Source organism: Mustela nigripes, chromosome 12 (assembly GCF_022355385.1).
Source record: "Mustela nigripes isolate SB6536 chromosome 12, MUSNIG.SB6536, whole genome shotgun sequence".
Classification (NCBI taxonomy): domain Eukaryota; kingdom Metazoa; phylum Chordata; class Mammalia; order Carnivora; family Mustelidae; genus Mustela; species Mustela nigripes.
This window is the reverse complement of record NC_081568.1, coordinates 59,326,015-59,346,855: the sequence shown is the minus strand read 5'-3', so window position 1 is coordinate 59,346,855 and position 20,841 is coordinate 59,326,015. Positions and strand designations below refer to the sequence as shown.

General features: G+C 49.3%; 1 protein-coding gene across 1 annotated transcript in view; it reads left to right on the top strand.

Annotated features, from left to right (window-relative positions):
* Positions 1-4,647: 4,647 nt before the first annotated feature.
* Positions 4,648-20,841, top strand: part of LCP2 (lymphocyte cytosolic protein 2) — a 43,457-nt gene continuing 27,263 nt past the window's right edge. Inside the window, exons 1-3 of the mRNA XM_059417341.1 lie at positions 4,648-4,937; positions 9,670-9,732; positions 15,405-15,451. Of these exons, the coding sequence (XP_059273324.1) occupies positions 4,860-4,937; positions 9,670-9,732; positions 15,405-15,451 (188 nt within the window). The 5' untranslated portion in view covers positions 4,648-4,859. The remainder of the gene's footprint in view (positions 4,938-9,669; positions 9,733-15,404; positions 15,452-20,841) is intronic.

Genomic DNA, 20,841 nt, shown 5'->3' with positions numbered 1-20,841 from the left:
CCGAAGACGGAGGGGGGAGGGGGGCAGTGCCTTTTCTCTTTTACGGAGATGAGAAGCCTGCCTTCCTCTCTTCTGCCCTTGCCCACATGCCACCCACCCCTTGCGGCCACTTGGGGAGTTTCCCTTGGTGGCAGAGCTATCTGGGGATAGGCTGCCTAAGTCAAAAATAGGGCAGGCAAGGAAGGGAGGCTTGACAGGAAGTCCAAATAAGCACTTCCTCCCACCTACTTTCAAACTTCTGAGGTACCTCAGTGAAAACAGCAGAGAAACAGAGAGGATGAAAAAGACATTTTTTTTTTCTTTCTTTCTTTCTTTTTTTTTTTTTTTTTTGAAAAGAATGAACTTGTCAGCTTTGAGGAAGTGGAAAATATTGCTCTTCGTTGTCTTGCATGTAACAGCTGATTCCTGCTCTCCTCATGTGTATCCCAGGATGGGGGAGGTGAGGACTGTGTCCAGTCTGGGGTGTCAGGCACATATCGGGGGCTATTGGGACAGACTAGAGCATGGCCTGAGGAAGGGCGGCTGTGGGCAGGCACCAGCATCACCCCACGTTTCCCACCCTGCAGTCTCCAGGAGCTCTAGTGAACATGGCCCTTGCACCTCCCCAGGTGATTGCATGGCAAGCCTGTCCCCCCAGCACACCCATTCTGAGGTAGGGTCACCACGTTGTGTCTTAGTGTATCGCCACTGGGTGTGTGGAAGCACCCTGCTCAGAGAAGTGGTCAGGGCGCCTTCTGGGCTTTCCTGTGCTACCCTCTTATGTGGGTACAAGCCTTTGCCATCAAGAAGGATTGCACACAGATGGCGCTTCCACTACCGGCCTCTGAGGATGGAGGGGAAAACTGTCCCCTCCTTGTGATGGTGACATCTGTGGTTCTTGTTTCCTCTATAGGCAAACCCACCCAGGCCCTAAGGACAGTTCAAGAGCAATTCACTCCAGCAGTGCCTCACTTCAAGTGGCCCAAGCAGCCATAAGATGTTGGTGGAGGTGAGGCTGGGTTCCACCCACGCGAAGGCATCTGTCTCCACCACCCACAAGGCCCCATGTCGTCACCCTCTCTGTGCCTCACGCCCCCACTTTGGCCTCTCTCCCCAGCCAAGACCCTCGGTACAAGTCAAATCCGAGTAAGTGTGTCCTCTCACCCACCATCTAAGGCCTTAGCAGCCTCTCCTAGGAAGCCAACACTCTCCCCTCCAAAGGCTTGCCTTCCATTCTCTCCTGATGGCCAAGGGCCATCCTCAGACTCTTCCACGTGCAGAAGCTGCAGCTTCCAAGTCTCTTCTAATGAATCGCTTATCTTGCTCACCCCTCAAATTAGTGGAGAAGAAGACAGTCATCTCCTCCCATGATTCTGCTGTGGGTTAGCAGGAAAAGAGGGGGCTTCAAGTCCAGGTGGGGTGGGGGGAGGCAGGGGGAACGGGAGAGGTCCCTGACTCTTGCAGTATGCAATTCCTGCATCTGCTTTGAGTCTCTAAGATCTAAAAATCTGACACCTCACTCCCTAGAGGTATCACTCTCTCTCTTGTCTACAAGCTCTTCGATTGCACTTTTCAAATTCTTGTCCCATGAGTCCCTGTTCCTTATATTGGCATGGTGTTCTTAGTGTGCGCTGACTGTCCCTTCCTAATCTGGACAAAAGATCCCAAAGTCTGAGAAGGCCTCTGCTAACCTTTCCATTTTCTCCTTCCTGGCTTTCTCCACCAGCTCAGGGAGAGGGAGGGAAGGGAGAGCGCATTCCCACCCAGGCTACAGCTTTTCATCACTGTGCCTTACCTGTCCCTCTCTCCGCTCTGCTTCATGCTTGAAGCCAAGACCCATGCCTGCTAGAGCACTGGTGTGAGCTGGCCCGGCCTTCATTGCTGCAGTGTCCCTTCTGTGCTGGGCTGTACCAAGGGGCTGCCATTAGGACTCTCCTCAGGCAAGGAGTGGGCCAAGCGAGCTGACCTGCGCAGAATCACTGTGGTCCTTCTGGCATCCTGAACTTCTCCTGGGGACAAACTGGCCCTGCCCCCAGAGCTTCGGGAGCCCTCAGCCAGAGACAGGAGATGTGAAATTTGTGAGTGTTGGGAAATCACCGAGATCTGAGGAAGAAGAAAGACTCCAGGCCTGAGGCAACCCACTTCCTCTCGAGTCACTTGTTCTTGTCTATTTGGTGGCTCTTCTGAGGAATGGGCCTCTGGCTGTATGGGGTGGGGGCACCAGAGGCCTCATAGAAGGTGCTGGATCCTCTTTATAAGTTGTCCAGAATGACAAGCTACCTTGCCCTTCATGGAAAGGAGGCTGATAGAGTAGTACAGAGCACAGACTCTGGAGACAGAGCTGGGTTTGCATCCCTTCTCCACCAGAGTGATTTATGCAACATCTCAGAGCCTTGAGGTGACAGAAAAGGAAGGACAGGGACTCTGGACCCAGAGAGGGCACCAGAGAGATCTGGCTGCACAACCCACTTGCTGGGTGCAAGGCAGCAAGTACCTTTATCTCTCTGAGCCTCAGCTTTCCCTTCTGTAAAATAGGAGAGGTGATAGCACGAATAATTAACAAGATTCTAGCCTACTACTCCCTGGCACACAGGAAGGACTTTAGGTGTTTCACTCGTGATGAGCCTTATCTCCATCATCACTGTCGTCCGCATTTCTTACCTGCTGTGTCTCTCTTCTAAATGGGCTCCAAGGACTGTCCATCCTGGCCACACTTACTGGAGCATTCTTTCAAGGGAGCCTGATATTTAGCTATACCTTAATTCAATCTCTATGTTTCTGTAGATATTTATTCTCCTGACTGGGATTGAACATTATTTTAAAAAGCGCTTCTATCTCTAAGAATGATATTAAACATTCCTTTCCATAGGTGCTGTGCGTTTTTGTTTTGTTTTGTTTTGTTTTATTTTTGCTCGCTAAGTACCCACCCACACACAGCCCCCGACAGGTCCAGAATATTCTCCCTCTGCTCCATCTTCCAAGGCCCTGCTTCAATTCCAGCTAATGCCACAGCTTTTTTTTTTTTCCTTAAAATTTCATTATTTATTTTAGAGAGAGAGTGAGCAAGCGATCAGGGGCATGAGCATGGCATCGGGGCAGAGGGAGGGGGAGAAGCAGACTCCGTGCTGAGCAGGGAGCCTGATATGATGTGGGGTTCAATCCCAGGCAGACACTCAAACCACTCACCCACCCGGGCACCCCCACAACATCTTCTTTGACTACCCCACGCAGAAGTGATTTCTCTCCTTCCTTCTCTTTTGAAATAGCTTTCTGTCATCGACCACTGTTTGGTGATTTGAAACACCAGATGACCTCTCCCCGCAATGGCGGAGCTTTTGAACAGCAGGGCTGTGCCCTGTCGAGCACAGTGAGTCCTGAGAGCTCTTAGGTCCTCGACCCTGTGCAGAGTACTTGCCTGGGTGGCCTTGATCAATGATGACTCGTGCCTCCAGCGCTCCTTGGGCTGTTTCTCAGGTCCTGGGCCTGGAATGAAATGCAGATCTCCTAGTAGCTCAGAATGACCTGGAGAGTCTGGAGCAGGGACAGTGGGGCTCCTTTGTGCCTAAGATGGGAACTCTGCATGGCCAAAGCTGCCCTCGGAAGGGCTTCAAGAGTGGAGGTCCTCGGGGACCAAGGTAGTGTCACTCAGTAAATGCAACAGAGCCTGATGCTTTCCTAAAGCACCAGAACGGAGAGCTGTGCGTGAATGTGGGGGCCCAGAGCATTAGCTCAAGCGGAGAACCCGTGTTTAGAGACTGCGACATTTCACAAATGTATTTGCTTTTATGCACTGGATTTGCCCTCTGAAAATGAGGGGTGCATCCTCTGAGAAATGCGAGGGTCTGAGAGCAGCTCAGAGAGCGGCAGGTGCCCATGTCCCGCTGTAGGGCCACTCCGGAGAGTGTACTCTTCGGGTAGAGGATATGGGGGAATCGATGGTGCCTAGAATCTATGGGGAAAACCACAGCAGATAGAGCCCGTGGCATCATCAACAGCAGTTGCTCTTTGTGTGCTTTTGATTTTTTTTTTTCAAAGTTTATCCTGTTAACTGCATCTTACATTTATGTATATATGAGACAATTCCTGTTTTCCTATTTTACGGATATGGAAACCAAGACTCCTCGATTTTGAGTCCTTGTGTAGGGTTGCACAGTGTGGAAACAATCCCATCAGAAGTGAAACCTGGGTATGCCCGGGGCAGCCCCTTTCTCAGCCCTGGGTGCCCAGCTCCCTCCTGGAGAATTGCCTCCTAACTCCATGGAAGCTGAAGTGACGTCATCCTTGTCCTTTTGGGAGAGACTGAGGGAGGGTTGGAAAGCGTTACAGAGCCATGCTCCTTACCCCCGCAGTTTGCTGATGGGGGAGCTTATGTATATTTGAGGTCAACTGTCAAAACTGGTTTTCATCTGCAAAGACCCAGTCAAGCAGGACGGTGGTATGACTATCTGGGTGCCAGGACTTTTAATGGAAACGCGCTTGGGCTCACACCGGAGTCTAGGTCCCCCTCTCTGCCCCTCCCGTGGGGTGGGGGTGGCCAGGAGGCCAGGACCAGGGCAAGATTACCACCCTGGTGCTCTAGTTACCTCTCCAGCCCCTAGAGCTGGGCTTCCTTGTTTACTTATTTAGAGCCGAGCAGAGGAAGTGGTAAAGGAAACTTGCTGAGTCGTTTTCTGAGAAGAGACCATATTTGTTCGCAGAGGAAGCCGTTGCTTTCTGGGTTCTGGTTAGAGCCGAAAAGACGTGTGCTCCAACGGGGAGTTCCAGAAGGTAACTGGGAGTTGGAAGAGCCAAGGATATCTCTGTGCTCTGGATTCGGGGTTCTCTGTCCATGGCTGCAGCACCTACGCTCCGCCTGTGAGTTCTATCCCAGGAGCACAGCTATGGCATTGAAGAATGTGCCCTTTCGCTCGGACGTCCTGTCCTGGGACCCTGACAGCCTTGCAGACTATTTCAGGAAGGTGAGCCTTACTCTCTGGTCGGTGTTGAGGCCGGTGGCCCTCGGTGGGCTGGATGGAGGCTTGGAGGAGGAGTCTGGGCAGAACATGAGAGGTGCAAAACAGAGTGGGGATCATCCAAGCCCACGGCAGCCTTACCAGCTGAGCGAGCGAGGTGTAGATGAACGTACACGCTGAGTGCACCTGGCGATGAGTTTCAGGGAGAAGGGGGGGGCCTCAGATGGACGTGCACCCATTAAATGCCAGGCCTCTGGTGTGTGCTCCCTAGGCAGTGTCCCGTTTAACACTCTTTGAGATCGCCGTCCTCTTGGCTCAGCTGCAAAGCAGGCTCAGGGAGGTTACAATGGCCCAAAGCCCCAGGGACTACATGTGACATACCTTTCTGGCTTCAGAGTCCATGCTCAGAGACTCAAAACTGCTGTAACCACTAATGAGATCGAGGCTGCTTATTAGAAAGGGGTGAATGGAGCCCTGGGTGTGGGAGAAAGCAAAGGCAGGGCAGGAGGGCTGGAGAAGGCTAGGACAGACAATGCCAGAACTGGCGTCTGGGCAGTCATTGCTCCTGACCTGAAAGAGGGCTCCTTAAGCCCTTAGGGAGAATGGAGTCTTGCTGGAGCTCTTGGAAGGTCTTATGAAGCATGCAAGAGAACTACTATGAGCTCCAGATTGTGATCGGTTGAGATAGCTGGGGAAACTGAGGCACCTAAGAGGAAGAATTTCGCCATCAGGGTCAGAGGCCAGGCTTGTGGCCAACCCGAGACAGGAGTGATACTGTTCTGTGTACTGGCCCTGGAGGGGCTGCTCAAGGAACCCTGTGCTTGGTCATCTGCTGGGGGGACCACAGGCCACACATCTGCTTGGGGGAGATCCCAAGCCACATGACTCAGGGACTCTCCAACTCTGTTCAAGGGATATCCCTCAGAAGGGACATCTGAGCTTCTAACAGCCCTGTCCCTGGCGGCTTTGATGGAAATCAGTTGACATACCAGATGGTTATAAAGATGTGATTTTAAGGTCAAGACTTTCAAGGTCATTTGAGTCAACTTTCTGTTTTTCCTGGGAGTGGAATGGGGCTCTCTGGGACACAGAGACACCTGGGGTCTTTATAGTGCCTCTCTGCTCCCCCTCCACTTACAGGAGAGACATGAGCGGATGTAGAAGCGGGTGTGGCATGAAAGAGGCACAGCCCCAGGCCCTGTTATTTGCCGCTTTGTGTACATCTCGTTTTTGTTCTTCTTTCCTCCAAAAGGTCACAATAAGCTTAGGTTTCAGCACTGTGGGTGCAAAGGTGGTTGGGACAACTGACTTTTGAAGTGTTTTTCTTAAATGTAGACCATATGGGTTAGGACAAGAAGGTGACATTTGTCAAGATGCTATAAAGTTGCATGTTACGTCCATTAAAGAAAAGAGAAAATGCTGAGAATGGGTGAGAGGATCCTGGGAACGGACTGAAAGGCCCAGACAGGCTCCATCGTCAGTGTGAGAAGAACTGTGAACAGCGATGCCACAGCAGAATGCATGGGCAAGTCCCCCCCAGGGCGGGGAGACGGATGATAGGTCAGGGGTGACTCAGGGCGATGGCCATCTGCCTGGGCTGGGGGAAGAGAGAGCCTCCTTCTTGGAGAACCCAGACCCTGGGATACATCAGCAGCACTGGAACAGGTTTCTTCTCCTGACATAGAAAGGAAGAAAGAAGGAAGGAAGGAAGGAAGGAAGGAAGGAAGGAAGGAAGGAAGGAAGGAGAAAGGAAGGGAAGAGATGGAAGAAAAACGACGGTAGGATGAGATTAAAGGGAATCTGTGATCTGGAAGTTCCCATCCCCCACGGACACAGATGGATTTCCTTGAAATCCTGGGCACTTAATTCCCCCAGAGAGAACATAGCAAATGAACTGGCCACGTAGTCATTTGGGGATGGATCTTAGTCATCAAGGATCCTGTTCAAAGAATCCACGAACTGGTTGGTCCCCCTTCCGAGACCCCTCCCAGGCAGCTCTAGAGTCCGACACTTTGCTCGGAATCCTGGCTCTACCCCCTGCCAGGGGGTGACCTTCCCTTCTTTACTTCACCTCTCTGAGCCTCAGCTTCCTCATCAACACACGAGAGACACTCAGAGCAACTACCTGCATGGTATTGTTGAAAGGATGAAAGGAGATACGGTGTGTGCAGCACTCAACAGATTGCGGGGGGCCAGTTTATGTTGGATAGTCCCTTTTCCTGCTGTTCACCGGACCCTAGCTGGGGATGCCCAGGCAGACTGGCAGGCCTTCGTGTCTTACTTAGATATGTGGAGCTCATCCTCTGTCTGGAATGCAAGTCCCTGAGGATAGAGGTCATGTTTTGGATTTCTTTAACCCCTCCAATTTCTTTCTTTCTTTCCTTTTTTTCTTTCTTTGTTTCTTTCTTTATTTCTCCCTTTCCTCTTTCTCTCTCTCTCTCTTTCTTTTTTTTTTTTTTTTTTAAAGATTTTCTTTATTATTTGAGAGAGAGAGAGAAAGAGAGAGCAGGGTGTGAGGCAGAGGGAGAAGCCGACTCTCCACTGAGCAAGGAGCCTGATGTGGGTGGGGTTTGATCCCAGGGCCTTAGGATCATGACCTGAGCTGAAGGCAGATACTTAACTGATGGAGCCATTCAGGTGCCCCTAGCCCCTCCAATTTCTTTTGACTTGGCAAGAGAGCATCCCTGGGCCATGCCGTGGTAAGGCCCTGGGTCAGAGCCATTTCTAATCCCAGCTATGCTCCCAAACCACTGTGTGACCTTAGGCCCATCTCTTCCTCTCTCTGGGCCTCAGTTGTCCCGTCTACAACACCATGTACCTGCTCTAGACCACTGCTTTCAAAAGCTGGGTCCTCATAGAATCCTCTCTGTGCTTGCTAAAAAACACAGTTTCTAGCCTCCAGGCCCAGGTATTAATGAACCAGAATCAAACTTCTGGGGAAGCCCCAGTCCACAGGGCTATCTGTCTATGTAGAGTCCAAGTCAGCAATCTGCAAAGTCAGAACCTTATCTGACAATGATGACAGTGAATGATGAATTAAAGGCAGTTGAATATTCCAAGAACTTCTACCCCATTGCATGGAAATAGAAGGGATGCTCATGGTGTCTCAGATGTTGCTCATGTTCCACACTGACCGCAAAATCAGCTTTTCCTGAGCTTTCTAACGTTTATCCCACCCTTTCAAGCCAAGAGATTACAACAATTATTTTTACTTTTTAGATTGATTGACCATTAAAAAAAAAAAAAAGACCATAATTTGCCCCCCAAAAGAAGCCTGCCACAAACTGTGAGCCTCACCCTTGTGAGAAGAATCAAAGATTCTCCAGGACAGACTTTTCGCCTTAAATACTGCAGCCCAAAGTATCACATTTGGATATTTTTCAAATGCAAATTCTTAGGCTGTTGAAAACAAGGTGAAACAGAAAACTGATAAGATTATCAACTGATGTTACTCTTTGGGAAAGCAACCAAGTTCATTCCTGTTGATCTTGTAACCTATTCTGAGAATCCAGCTTAATTTATCTTAAATAGAGGAAAAAAAAAAACCCAAACAAACAAACAAAAAAATAAACAACTGCGTGCAGAAGGATATCCATGATGTTCTTTCTATATTTTGATCTCGATGGTGTATCACGTACACTTAAGTATGTTTGCTCTACTTACTGTAAGTTATCCTGTTACTAACAAAAAGAAGAACATTCACGGCAGAGACATTAAAGCCTTGTCCTGAGGCCCGATTGTCACCTCTGTCACCTGCTACCCATGGACCTCGTGCAAGTTATTTAACAGTCTGTACCTTTGACCCTGTCTGGAAGAAGTGAGAATTAAAGACTTAAGATTGGTTAAAATACACAGAAGAGTGCCTACCAGATAACAAGCACTCAATAATTATCAGCTGTTTCTATTACCATAATTGGAATAGCAGTTTGGTAAAAAAACAAAACAAAACAAAACAAAAACCTAAACGACCAGCAAATAAAGGAGTAATTAAAGAAAATAATATTTAGAATAGGTTTGTGATAACATGAGGCAGTGCCTTTATATCATTTTAAGGTAATTTAAGAGAAAAAGTTAGGATAATAAAATGAAATAATTAAGTGATAACCTCCATTACGTTTAGAGATATGCTCAGAATAAAGTACTTTTTTTTCTTTAAGATTTTATTATTTATTTATTTATTTGACAGAGAGAGATCACAAGTAGGCAGAGAGGCAGGCAGAGAGAGAGAGGAGGAAGCAGGCTCCCCGCTGAGCAGAGAGCCCGATGCGGGACTCGATCCCAGGACCCTGAGATCATGACCTGAGCCGAAGGCAGCGGCTTAACCCACTGAGCCACCCAGGCGCCCCCAGAATAAAGTACTATAGGAAACTCATCGAATATTCTCCAAGGTTGTCTTTTGGCGGTGATGCCATGATTGCTATTTATTTTCTTTTTCTCACCTCTTCTCTGTGTGGCCGAGGAGCATATGGCTAGACTTCGTAGGCTTGAAGGCACTTTCTTTTTGTAGAAGTTGGCCCTGAAACCTTCGATGGAGGCAATGTCTCCATTTCAGAGAGTCCCAAGGGGCAAGTGAAAGCAGAGCTGAGGTAGGGATCTGTTAGATAGTGGGGGGAAGGAGGGTAGGGGTCTGGCTAGCCACAAGTACCACAAATTGCTAAGCTTCTGGGGCAGATCAGTAAGGGGAACTAACAGCATGCACCTGCCCGCCACTGACAGCACCTTCCTCTCTTCTTTGCAGCTGAACTACAGGGACTGTGAGAAGGCAGTGAAAAAGCATCAAATCGATGGGCAGCGGTTTTTGGTAAGTGCTGGTCAGTTTGAAACATTGAGACCAAAGCTGTTCCATATGCTTTTTTTTTTTTATTTTTTAATTTTTATAAACATATATTTTTATCCCCAGGGATACAGGTCTGTGAATCACCAGGTTTATACACTTCACAGCACTCACCAAAGCACATACCCTCCCCAATGTCCATAACCCCACCCCCCTTCTCCCAATGCCCCTCCCCCCAGCAACCCTCAGTTTGTTTTGTGAGATTAAGAGTCACTTATGGTTTGTCTCCCTCCCTCCCAATTCCATCTTGTTTCATTGATTCTTCTGCTGTTCCATATGTTAACCAATCATGGCGGAGCCAACTTGTCTACTCTGTTCTTGGGGATGCTCAGGGTCAAGGCTAGTCTTCAGAATCTCCACACAACCCTTTGCCGTCTTCTGAGGTTTTGTATGGCTCTTGCTGACGTCATCTCTCAGGATCCTATTATCCAGGATACCTCCCTGGTCTTTCACCGATACCAAGGTGCATTCTAAAGTCAAAGTATAAGGAGGAATCCAAGTACGGTTCACACCCACACTCACACACACAAGCACACACACACCCCTTGAAGATCTTTTCAAATGCCATCCATACTTGGAGAAACCTAAGGGGGAGAAAGACCATTTGGGAGAACAGAAGATCCTTTTTTCCCATCTCTCATTCTGGAGTACATACTCACCGAATGGGATAAAGTGTGAGATCACTCTCATCATTCATTACATCCCTCGTTCTCCCTACCACATTCACATAGTTTTTGCCAATTAAACACACATGTGTTAGGACTCTCTCTACTCCCTTATATTGTTGCAAAGAGCTTTAATATAATACTAAGATGCGGTTGTACGTGAAGGACTAAGCCCTCGATTGGAAAGAGATGCAGCTCTGAGAAGTGGGAAGTGGTTGGGAGGTGGTCTGAGCATTTCGCCTGCAATGCTACCTTTGCCTGTGGGAAAGACAAACCCCAGCTGTACCGATCTACCCCCTTCCCATCTCATGCTTCCTTGCCCTTCAAAAATAAGTCAGAGCAAGACTTCGAAAGTCTCATGGATAGACGCTCCAACCTTGCCCTTCAAAAGGAAGTCAGAGCAAGACTTCAAAAGTCTCATGGATAGATGCTCCAAATCCTAATTTGGATTAGGAATGAGGAGGGCAAGGTAAATTGTGCTTCCTTGCAAGGCATGGCTAGCAGCAGCGAGGTCTATAGCCATGAGACCTCAGCCTTAGAAGAGGCCAGAGACATTACAAGCTCTAGCTTTCTGCCCAGCTCTCCGATCCATTTCCTATATTGCATTTCTGCCATTAACGACTGCTTGAATACTTTTAGGGATGGTGTGCTCACTACCACACATATTCATCTCCCCTTTCGAGGCAGCTCTTAAGTTTCATGCTGAGACTGAACTGTACCCCACTGGTCTGAGTTTTGCTTTCATGTGCCACGTAAGACACGTGTATTCTCCGTTTCACCTACATCATGCTGGAATTTACCCATCCATTCACTTCACAAGCATTTTTCTGGGCTCCCTTTATATACTGAACCATGCCAAATCCTGGGAGTATAAAAATGACTAAGGTGTGGTTTCTGCCTCCCAGAAGCTTGTTTCATGGCAATAAGGTATCTTTGGGAAGGCTCTAACCACCTTATTTGCAACCGAGGAAAAGTGTAGGGAGGCGTGATGTGAATTTTTTAAGCTCCATACCTAGTTATTGTGCTAAAGCACACACTTAATTTACTTTACTACTGCATGAGTTTTTTAACAATGTTATTTCTTCATACTGAGCCTTGAGCCTGGGGAAAACCTGGAGTTTTGTTGTTGATCTTGGCACCTTAGTACTAAATGTAAATATTTCCTTCTGGTGCCTTTACCATTGGAAACTGAGATCCGAGACTCATCAGTGCTGAGTGGACCGGGAGTAAGACCTCTTTGTGGGTGGTCCTGCTTGGGGTCACCTGATGCTCTGGGGTCACCTTAAGCAAGCACTTGCCTTCTCTGAGCTTCTGTCTTTTCCTCCTGAGCAGAAGCACATTGGACCAGGTCACAGTAGGTGACAGTCCCTTCCAGTCCCCACATCACTCCCTGTGTGAAACTTAGGCCTGCTAGGACAGGGCTGTTTCCATGGCTAAGAGATGCTCTCAGAGCAGCTGCTCATATGGTCCCGTATCCAGGACCTGTCAGTCCCTGGACACTGCCGCGTATTCTGCTTATCATGTGACCAGGAGCAAGTGGAAAGCAAGGCATTAGGAACCAGAAGAACGGGGAGCAGAGCCTGGTGTCTAGCTCTGCAACTGGGGTATTTGAAGATAGCCTCTGCTGAAACCCCACTCCACCCCAGGTGCTCTGGGTACAGCGTGAGCTCTGAGGGGAGCTCTAATCTCTCATCCATCACTCCGGGTGTTGTAATATCCGGGACCATTCTGCTCCTGAAGACAGCAGAGGAAGTCCGCATTCTCTGTTTCTCTTCATTGCTGGGGCTAGTAGGTCGCTCGCATTGGTGTTGCTGCTGTTTTGGTTTCCTAGTGAGGCGAGAAGAACCTTGTCTGGTGGGGAAGGGGGTGCCGTACTTCCAGAAAGTTGAAAGAAAGGAAGAAAAGTGTTTGGAACTGTGTCAGTTAGGAAGGCATGTGGCTGCCTTTAACAGAAACCTGACCACAGTGGCTTAACCAAACAGGGGTTTATCTTTCTCAAGCGATAAGCAATCTAGAGCAGACTCTAGGGGCTGGTGAGCGGCTGAACACAGTCACTGGGAATCCGGCCCCGCCACGCCTCCCAACTAGTCTATGGAAGACACTTGTGGCTTCTGCCCAAGGGGCTGCAGGTTGGCTGTGACATGTCAGGACCTCTCATCCACATTCCAGGCAGGAGGAAGCAGGGCAGGGCCTAGTAAAAGGCACAAAAATGTGTGGGGAATGCTTCCCCTCCTTTTCAGGAAAGCAGTAACCTTTCCAGACGTTCCATCCCGTAGACCTTAGGTTATATCTCACCGGCCGCACCTGAGTCCCATGACCTCTACTGTAGCAGGGAGGTGTAGGGTGCTCAGTATTTTGGACATGGCATGTTTACTGCTCTGAATGAAATCCAGGTCCAGGCAGCAAGGGAGCACGAGAGAGTGGACAGTGGGCGGGCACACAGCAGCACCCGCAGTCTCCTCCCCAGCCAGGGCCCCGCTAAAGGACATACTCAGCTCCTAGTCGCCCTCCTGCAAAGGCACCAGCGATCACACAGGCAACCCAGAGTGGCCGCAGGTTTTAGAAGGAGGTAGGGGAGGGGTTATATCACACAGCACAACTCCCTACAAATCCTTTTAAACATCTCTCCTCTTTCCTCCCCATCCCTGCCCTGTTCTAAAGGCCTGTCTCCTCCCTAACTTCCTGTTCCTCCGTGTCTCCAGCCACACTCAAGTCCACCTTCTCCTTCACAATCTTGCTCGGATTCCCTCAGCCTATGTCTGCCAAACAGAAGGCAAGGGCCAGGTCCCCCCCACCTGTCTGCGGCCACAGCCCTTTGGCAGCCCCCAGGAAGCCTGCACTCTCCAAGCCACTCTGAATGTGAGTCTTGGCACGTCCCTGAGAGGGGCTGGTGCTGGAGGAAGGAGAAGGTGTTGCTTAAGGATGTTAAAAAGAATAAAAGAGAGGGGCACCTGGGTGGCATGGTCTGACTCTTGGTTTCGACTCAGGTCATGGTATCAGGGTCTTGAGCCCCATGTCAGGCTCTGCACTCAGCGTGGAGTCTACTTAAAACTGTCTCTGCTGAGGGCCTGGGTGGCTCAGTCCATTAAGTGTCTGACGTTGACTTCAGTCATGATCTCGGGGTCCTGGGATCCATCTCCATGCCAGGTTCCTCACTCAGCAGGGAGTCTGCTTCTCCCTCTCCCTCTGCCCCTGCCCTCCTAAAATAAATAAATCTTTTAAAAAATTAAAATGAAAAAAGAGAGAAGTTAAGAAGCTTGACCAAAAGTCTGATTGTCTCAGGATTCTGGGCAGACTCCAGTCCCAACCCTGTTGCCAGGGGCCTGGGTCAGACACTGCACCCAAGAGGGGGAGTCCCTGAGCCCAATGGACTCCTCACTAAAATGCCCCAGCTCCTGCACCACTGGGCTGGAAGGGAGCACGCCCAGCTCTTTCCCATAGGCAGCCAACAACCTGCCAGGCGGCTCCCAGCCCAGGAGAGGAGCAGAGAAAAAACTAACGTCTGAGAGCTAGCCAGACCCCCGTTTATTATTATTTACTGTTTATTTTCTTTCTTTAAAAAAAAAAAAAAAAAGATCTTATTTATTTATTTGACAGAGAGACAGATCCCAAGTAGGCAGAGAGGCAGGCAGAGAGAGAGAGGGAAGCAGGCTCCCCGCTGAGCAGAGAGCTCGATGTGGGACTCGATCCCAGGACCCTGAGATCATGACCTGGGCTGAAGGCAGAGTCTTAACCCACTGAGCCACCCAGGCGCCCCATTTGTTATTTATTTGCACACAGATTATTCACATAAGGTATATTATTCCCAGAGGAGGGTGTGTCAAGCATAGACCCAAGCTCATGACACACATGACCTCATTCAGGGCTCATAACCCCTGAAAGGTGGTCCTTAGTAGTAGTATGACTCCTATTTTATAGAAGAGGAAACTGAGGCTCAGAGAGCTTAAGTGTATTCCCCAAATCAGACTGCTATTCAGTGGATGGACCAAGATCCCAACCTAACCTGTCTGACTACAGAGCTAACAGCCCAACCACCCATTTTCCAGCCTCGGATAGAACATCAGTGGATCCCTTTCTGTGGCTCAACATTAGCTCCATGGAAAGTGTGCTCATGTTTCTGCTATTGGTGCCCTTCCCCTCCTGCTCTGGGGCACCGTCTTGTCATATCCTTCCCACCCTCTTCCCCTCTAGCACGGTCACCATGTCCCTCAAAGGGATCAGACGTGGGAAGAGGAAAGTCTGGAGGAAGAAAATTGACCACGGACGCCACAGAGCAGGGCTCTGCCACCAGCTCCATCACCTACAAGCTGAAATTCCCTTAATATCCTAGAGCCTCAGCTTTTTCGCCTGTAAAATGGGAACACTCATGGTTCCTAAATCACAGGTTTGATGTGAGGGTAATCAGAGTGCGAGTAAGGCAGAGCCCAAGCGTCAGTTCTTCACAAATATGAGTTCCTTCCTCCTTTCCCTTCTCTTTTCCCTCAGGAAAACCTCTTTATTGCATCCCCAAATCTAGAGAATGCTACTAATAACCCTGATGGGAGAGATTTTGGGGTGTGTTGGTATAAGGGCCCAGACCTCTTCTTCAGGCTTCTCTATATGGAAACTGAGGGGTAAGAGCCTAGGGGAGAGGTCACAGAGTGACCAAATTCAGTTTACAAAGCAGGTTGTTTGGTTCCACAATTTAACACTCATCATATTCGTTTGCTCAACTTAAAATTATCGGTCGATACTTTGAACTCGGGAAATTCTACCTAAAATCCAGATTTGGGGATTCCCTTTGAAAAAGTAGATCTGGCCACACCAGGCCCACAGATATTTTATGCAACGTCTGGAAGCTGCCACTTTAGGTAGGTGGGGGGAGGGGGACTCTTGGGTTTGCTGCAGTCCCCACTACTCCTTTTCACACCCCACTCACCCAGCCCAGGGCCCTTCCCGTGTGGGTTGTAACCTGCCCCCCTGTCTTTGTTTCAGAATCTGACAGAAAATGACATCCAGAAGTTCCCTAAGCTCCGGGTGCCGTAAGTACTCCCCCCGAAATCCTCGAATTCCTCGTGTGTTGGGGAATGAGGCTGGAACGGGAAGTCTCCAGGGAGTGCCGAGATAGTTAATCTACGACTGTTGGTTTGAACTGGGAGAGTGAGCAGGAAGGGGAGAGGCAAGGGCAGTGTGCGGGAAAGAGAAGTTCATGACAGGTTGAGAAAAAGCAGCAACAGATTCAGCCCAGCTGGTGCGTTGCCTGCTCTTGCCAAAGACAAGCCCGACTGGGGACTGTGTTTTCATTTCCTCTCTCCCAGTGGGGTGGCTTGGGCACCAGAGTCACCAGATCAGCTTCATGACAGCGTCACAACAAATCAGTGATTGCTCAAGCTTTCTGGACCTCAGTTTCCAGCTTAGGAAAATGACAGAGCTGGACTAGATGGAGAATGGCCGTAGACATCATTCTGGCTGTCAATACTCATTGCTTGAATGGCTTCCAGGGGCACCGTCCTCAGAAAAATCCCAAGCAAGGGGCGGGGCGGGGGGGCGTGATGCATTACTGAGGTCCCACTTGGGTGCTGAAGTGAGATGCCTTGTGCACCTCGTGCCCTGTGTTTTCATCCCTCTAGTAAAGGTCTCACATGATCAAATGCTTACTGGAGACAGGTGGGTGATACAAGTGTATAAAATGGGCCAGGTTGAAAAATACAAAGTCCTCTCAACTTCTTTTTCCTATTTCCACCTTTGGATAGACTATGGGTATGAAGAAATATTTCCCCACTATAAGAAAAATAATAGGACAAGAAAAATAATAATGAGGAAAGAGGTCATCAACACAAAGCCTCACTGTTGGTGAAAAACTAGGGAGTGGTGGAGACTGTGGCAAATCAGATAATATTTTCCATCCTGAGAGAGCTGCAAGTAGTTGGCTCCAGTCCATTTGGACCCAATGATGCCTAATCTTCGAACTTACCAAAAATCCCCAGAAATATTGATTTTGTGTAATGTATTATTAATATACACCATAAGCATGTAACAAAATATATCTATGTAATATATATGTGCCTAGTCTTGGGTGCACTTGGGTTTGCATCGCCTGACCCCCATACAATACTAATACTTCCTTCATTTAATGGACTGCTCCCAGATGCAGAGAAAATGTGTGAGGCCTTTGTTAATTATTCAGTCTACAGATATAAAGGACAGAATCCCCACTCAGGACGCTCACATTCTAGTGGGAGGGTCAGATATACAAAGCACTCCTACCATGATTATGACTGTGTTGTGGTACATGCAGGTACCTGTTCCATGCAGACATAGGAAGGCATGAGTCACGTTCCCTGTGACATTCAGGGAAGACTTTGGGGAGGCAGGGAAGATAAGTTGGATACTGACATACACCAGGAAGGGTCAGATTTAAAAAAAAAAAAAAAAAAAGAGGTAGACATTCTAGGAATGGGCAATGCAAAGGCATGGGCACCAGGGAGTTGAATGGAACAACCAGTGGTCATGGCAGGTCAGGGAAGCTGGGGCACACATCAAGCAAAGAGCCAGTAACTGGTCACACATGAGAAGGGTCCCGTGAGCTGTCCTGAGGAATCTAAGAGGCTTGGGGAGGTGAGGGCCACAGGGACAGCAGGGAGATAAAGCTGGTGTCTTGGCTTTCTCCGGGCAGTGTAAAAGATGTCAGGGGAGGGCCCAGCCTCAGGCAGGGAAGCCAGCGAGGGGGTGAGGGGCATGAACCCACTCATGGGGTAGGAGCCTCGGCAAGGACAGTGGCCCTGAACATTCAGGGCAGAGGGGATTGAATCAGAGCAGTGGAAGGAGAAAGATAAGGAAGGCCCTTTCAGCTTAGAAGATCCTTTTTTACCTTAAGGCTGAGCTCGCTTGGTGTCTGGAGCTATGCTGGAGTGTCTGGAGGAGGGGGCGTGTGAGACGTGGTTGCTAGTTATTGTGGAAGGAGGATTGTAAACACTTGTACTGGGGTGCAGGAAGGATGGGGCATTCCTTTAGCCACTTGAAAATGGAAACAAAAAGTCCCTCCAATGTGTGCCTGTGTGCCCCAGACAGCTAGGAAGCTGCCCACGGAGCATGAAGGGGAACAGGGAGTAGCGGGGAAGGCATCGAGGGAAGGTCCGGGCTGCCCTGACTCTCGAAGAGTCGCCGAGCTTGGTGGATGTGGATAACAAGCGCCAATCCCAGCTCTGCGTACAAGGGCTCTGCTCCAGGGATGAGTCCCTCGTCCACTCTCAGTTTCCCAGTCTGTAAAACAAAGGAATGCAAGAGGGGAGGCTCACTCTTCTGAAGGTTATAGTTTTAGGTTGAACAGGCAGACAGGAGAGCTTAGTGAGGGGAAGGGCAGGCTGCGAGGTCAGAGTGCTTGAGACCCAGGGCTTCCACTCACTAGCTGTGAGTCTGCGAACAAGTTATCTGGGTTCCTTGAGCCTCAGCTTCCTCTTCAGTAAAATGGGGATAACAGCAGAACCTACCTCAGAGAGTCAGCCAGAAGGTGAGAGGAAATAATGGGGAAATAATAGTAAGCACCAAACAAGTGTTAGCGGTTCCTGTTATTTTATGCAAAATCCCAATGTTCTCAGTTCTCAGTTTTTCCTAGTCATGTTATTCTGAAGGGGGAGCATTGAGGACCAGAAAGGCATGGGTTTTGGAGCAAGAGAGAACCAACTTCTAAAGAAGGCCCTGCCTCCCACCAACCGTGGGACCTTGGGACGTGGAACCCATCAACCCTTGGAGCCTATGTCCTCATCCGTAGAAGGGAAGAGAACTGACTCTGGGGGAATGTTGGATTTTAAAGGAGGTGCTGTCCTTGGTGCAAATAGAGATTCAATACTGATTTGTTTTCTTCCCTTGTACATAGGTTCATTGGTCATAATCATTACCCTAAAGGGCTATGGGAAAGAAATTGTGTTTATGTACAGCAGACCAAAACAAGATTATACTTCTCTGAATATTGGGATTTTCTTCCCACATGCTTTAAAAAAAAAAAATCTCTATTAAATAGATTTGTAAGTAGGCAGATACTGGTGAGGAAGGCTTTGTCTGCAGATATGGTTACTCTCTCAGACAGTTCCTCCCAGAAACACCCCAAATACTGTAATGGAGGAGAGTTTTTATTATTATTTTTTAAATTTTTATTAATCTGACAGACAGAGGTCACATGTAGGCAGAGAAAGGAGGAAGCAGGCTCCCTGCTGAGCAGAGGGCCCAATGCGGGGCTTGATCCTAGGACCCTGGGATCATGACCTGAGCCGAAGGCATAGGCTTTAACCCACTGATCACTCAAGCACCCCTGAAGAAGTGTTTTTAAATAAAACAACAGAGCCTCCTTTATGGGACTGGCTTAAAGCGCACGGGTACAGCTGAGTCTTATTTGGCTCCATCAGTAGAATACATGTCCAAGTCTGCTGATGCCTATTTGGAGTTTATTTTTTTTTTAAAAATGTGATAAGTTTTATATTTAAATCCATCATGTAACTTAAAAAAAAAATAAGGAGAAGGGGGTGTGGGGTAGTGGTGTAGACGACAGATAGATGTCGGAGGGGTCTATAGCCTGAGTTCCCACTGTACCCATCCCTGATGGTGGCATTGGGCTAGGAAAAGTGAAGATCGCATCAGAGAGGGGATGCAGGGATATCTGGTTCTCTGTCCGTCCTGAGGGTCCGCAGGCCTCCTACTGGCAGAGGCAGTCTACCTGAGAAACAGCAGTTTCTCAGGAAGGAGGGAGTGAGGACTGAGGCAGGGACCCAGAGGTAAGTAGGCTGTTCCTGGGCCCCTTAAAGAATGTGACCCAGCCTCCCCACAGAAAGGCTATAGTGACAGGTCTGTCTCCCACATGCTCCTCTCCTCTCGCAGTCACGGGCTAATCCCTGTCCTGGTAGGCAGTCTTCCCCACAAGAGAATGGCCTCCTCTCAACTGATGGTCACTCCTCTCCCAGAGCAAGTCCGGAAAACCTGACCTCCTCGCTCAGCCCCACGTTACACCTGCTCACGTGGCCCTTGGCAGATCCCTCTCTTAGTGCCTCGCTTCCCTGGTGGTAAACACGAGAGTCATCTGCGTACCACAAAATAATTGTGGGGCACAAGGAGAATACTACATGTAAAACCATAGGGGGTCCAAGGCTGAGAAGCAGGGAACCGCTAGGCCCTCCCACATGTGGTTCTCCCCTGAGGCCTGAGATGACAGTGAAAGGCACATCCGTGATTTCCAGGACCCACACCTGGCTCCTCGGCTGACAAGGACAGAACTTCTGGGGGTCTGGCTCTTGGTTCAAGGAGGCTAACCCTCAGGGGCAGAATCCTGTGTTCCTTTAAAGAAGGATGAAATCCATTCGCAGCAACATGGATGGCACTGGAGGGTATTACGCTAAGTGGAATGAGTCGATCAGAGAAGGACAATGACCATGTACTTTCACTCACAGGTGGAGTTTAAGAAACAAAAGAGGTGAACCTAGGGGAAGGGAAGGAAAAATAAAATAAGGTGAAAAGAGAGAGGGAGAGAATCCATAAGAGACTCTTAACTCTAGGGAACAAAGTGAGGGCCGCTGGAGGGGAAGGGGTGAGGGGCATGTCACCGACATGAAGGAGGGCACGTCTGGGTGTTACATGCAACCGATGAATCACTGAGTTCTACCCCTGACACTAGTAATGCAGTAAATGTGGACTAGCTTGAATTTCAATAACATCTAAAAAAAAATAAATAAGATAAATAAAATATAAAATAAAGGAAGAAATGCAGAGCAAGAGCCAGAGCCAGAGTGAGGATGTGTGCTGGGTGCCCAGGGAGCGGCTGGGATGGGGACGGAACAGGCGGGCATTGAGGCAGGTGGAGAGGCACAGGGCTGAGCAAACAGACTTTGCCCCTTCTGGGCCTGGGAGCCTGTTGTCCTGGGACGGAGCGGCGTGCCCCCAGTGCAGGAGCGCTTGAAAGAGCGGGAGAAGGAAGTTCCCCAAAGCTCTTACCATGAGAGCTACAGGGAGACATGCGTATACACCGTAAGCCTGGGAACATGACAGGAACCCAGGTGACAATGCAGGCAGCAGAGATACAGCTTCTGGGGTGACTTACTCTTCCTGTGCTCTGTGGGCTCTGGGACTTCCTCTCCTCTTCTGTTTCCTTCTGCCCTGGCCTTCTCCCTCCTCCCTCCCTGCCCTCCTTTCTGCCTGCCTTTCTTTTTATCCTTTCCTTCTTGCTTCTCTGTGACCAGCCAAGTTGATTTCGAAATGCAGGGAGGACCTCCACTTGCCCTTGGTAAATGCAGCACAGGGAACCGCTGGAACGGAGGCCATCTCCGCCTCCCCCATTTGCCCCCCCTCCTGCTCCCCCACCTCCTTCCCCATCTCCTCCCCCTCCCCCCCATCTCCTCCCCCTCCCCCCATCTCCTCCCCCTCCCCCCATCTCCTCCCCCTCCTCCCC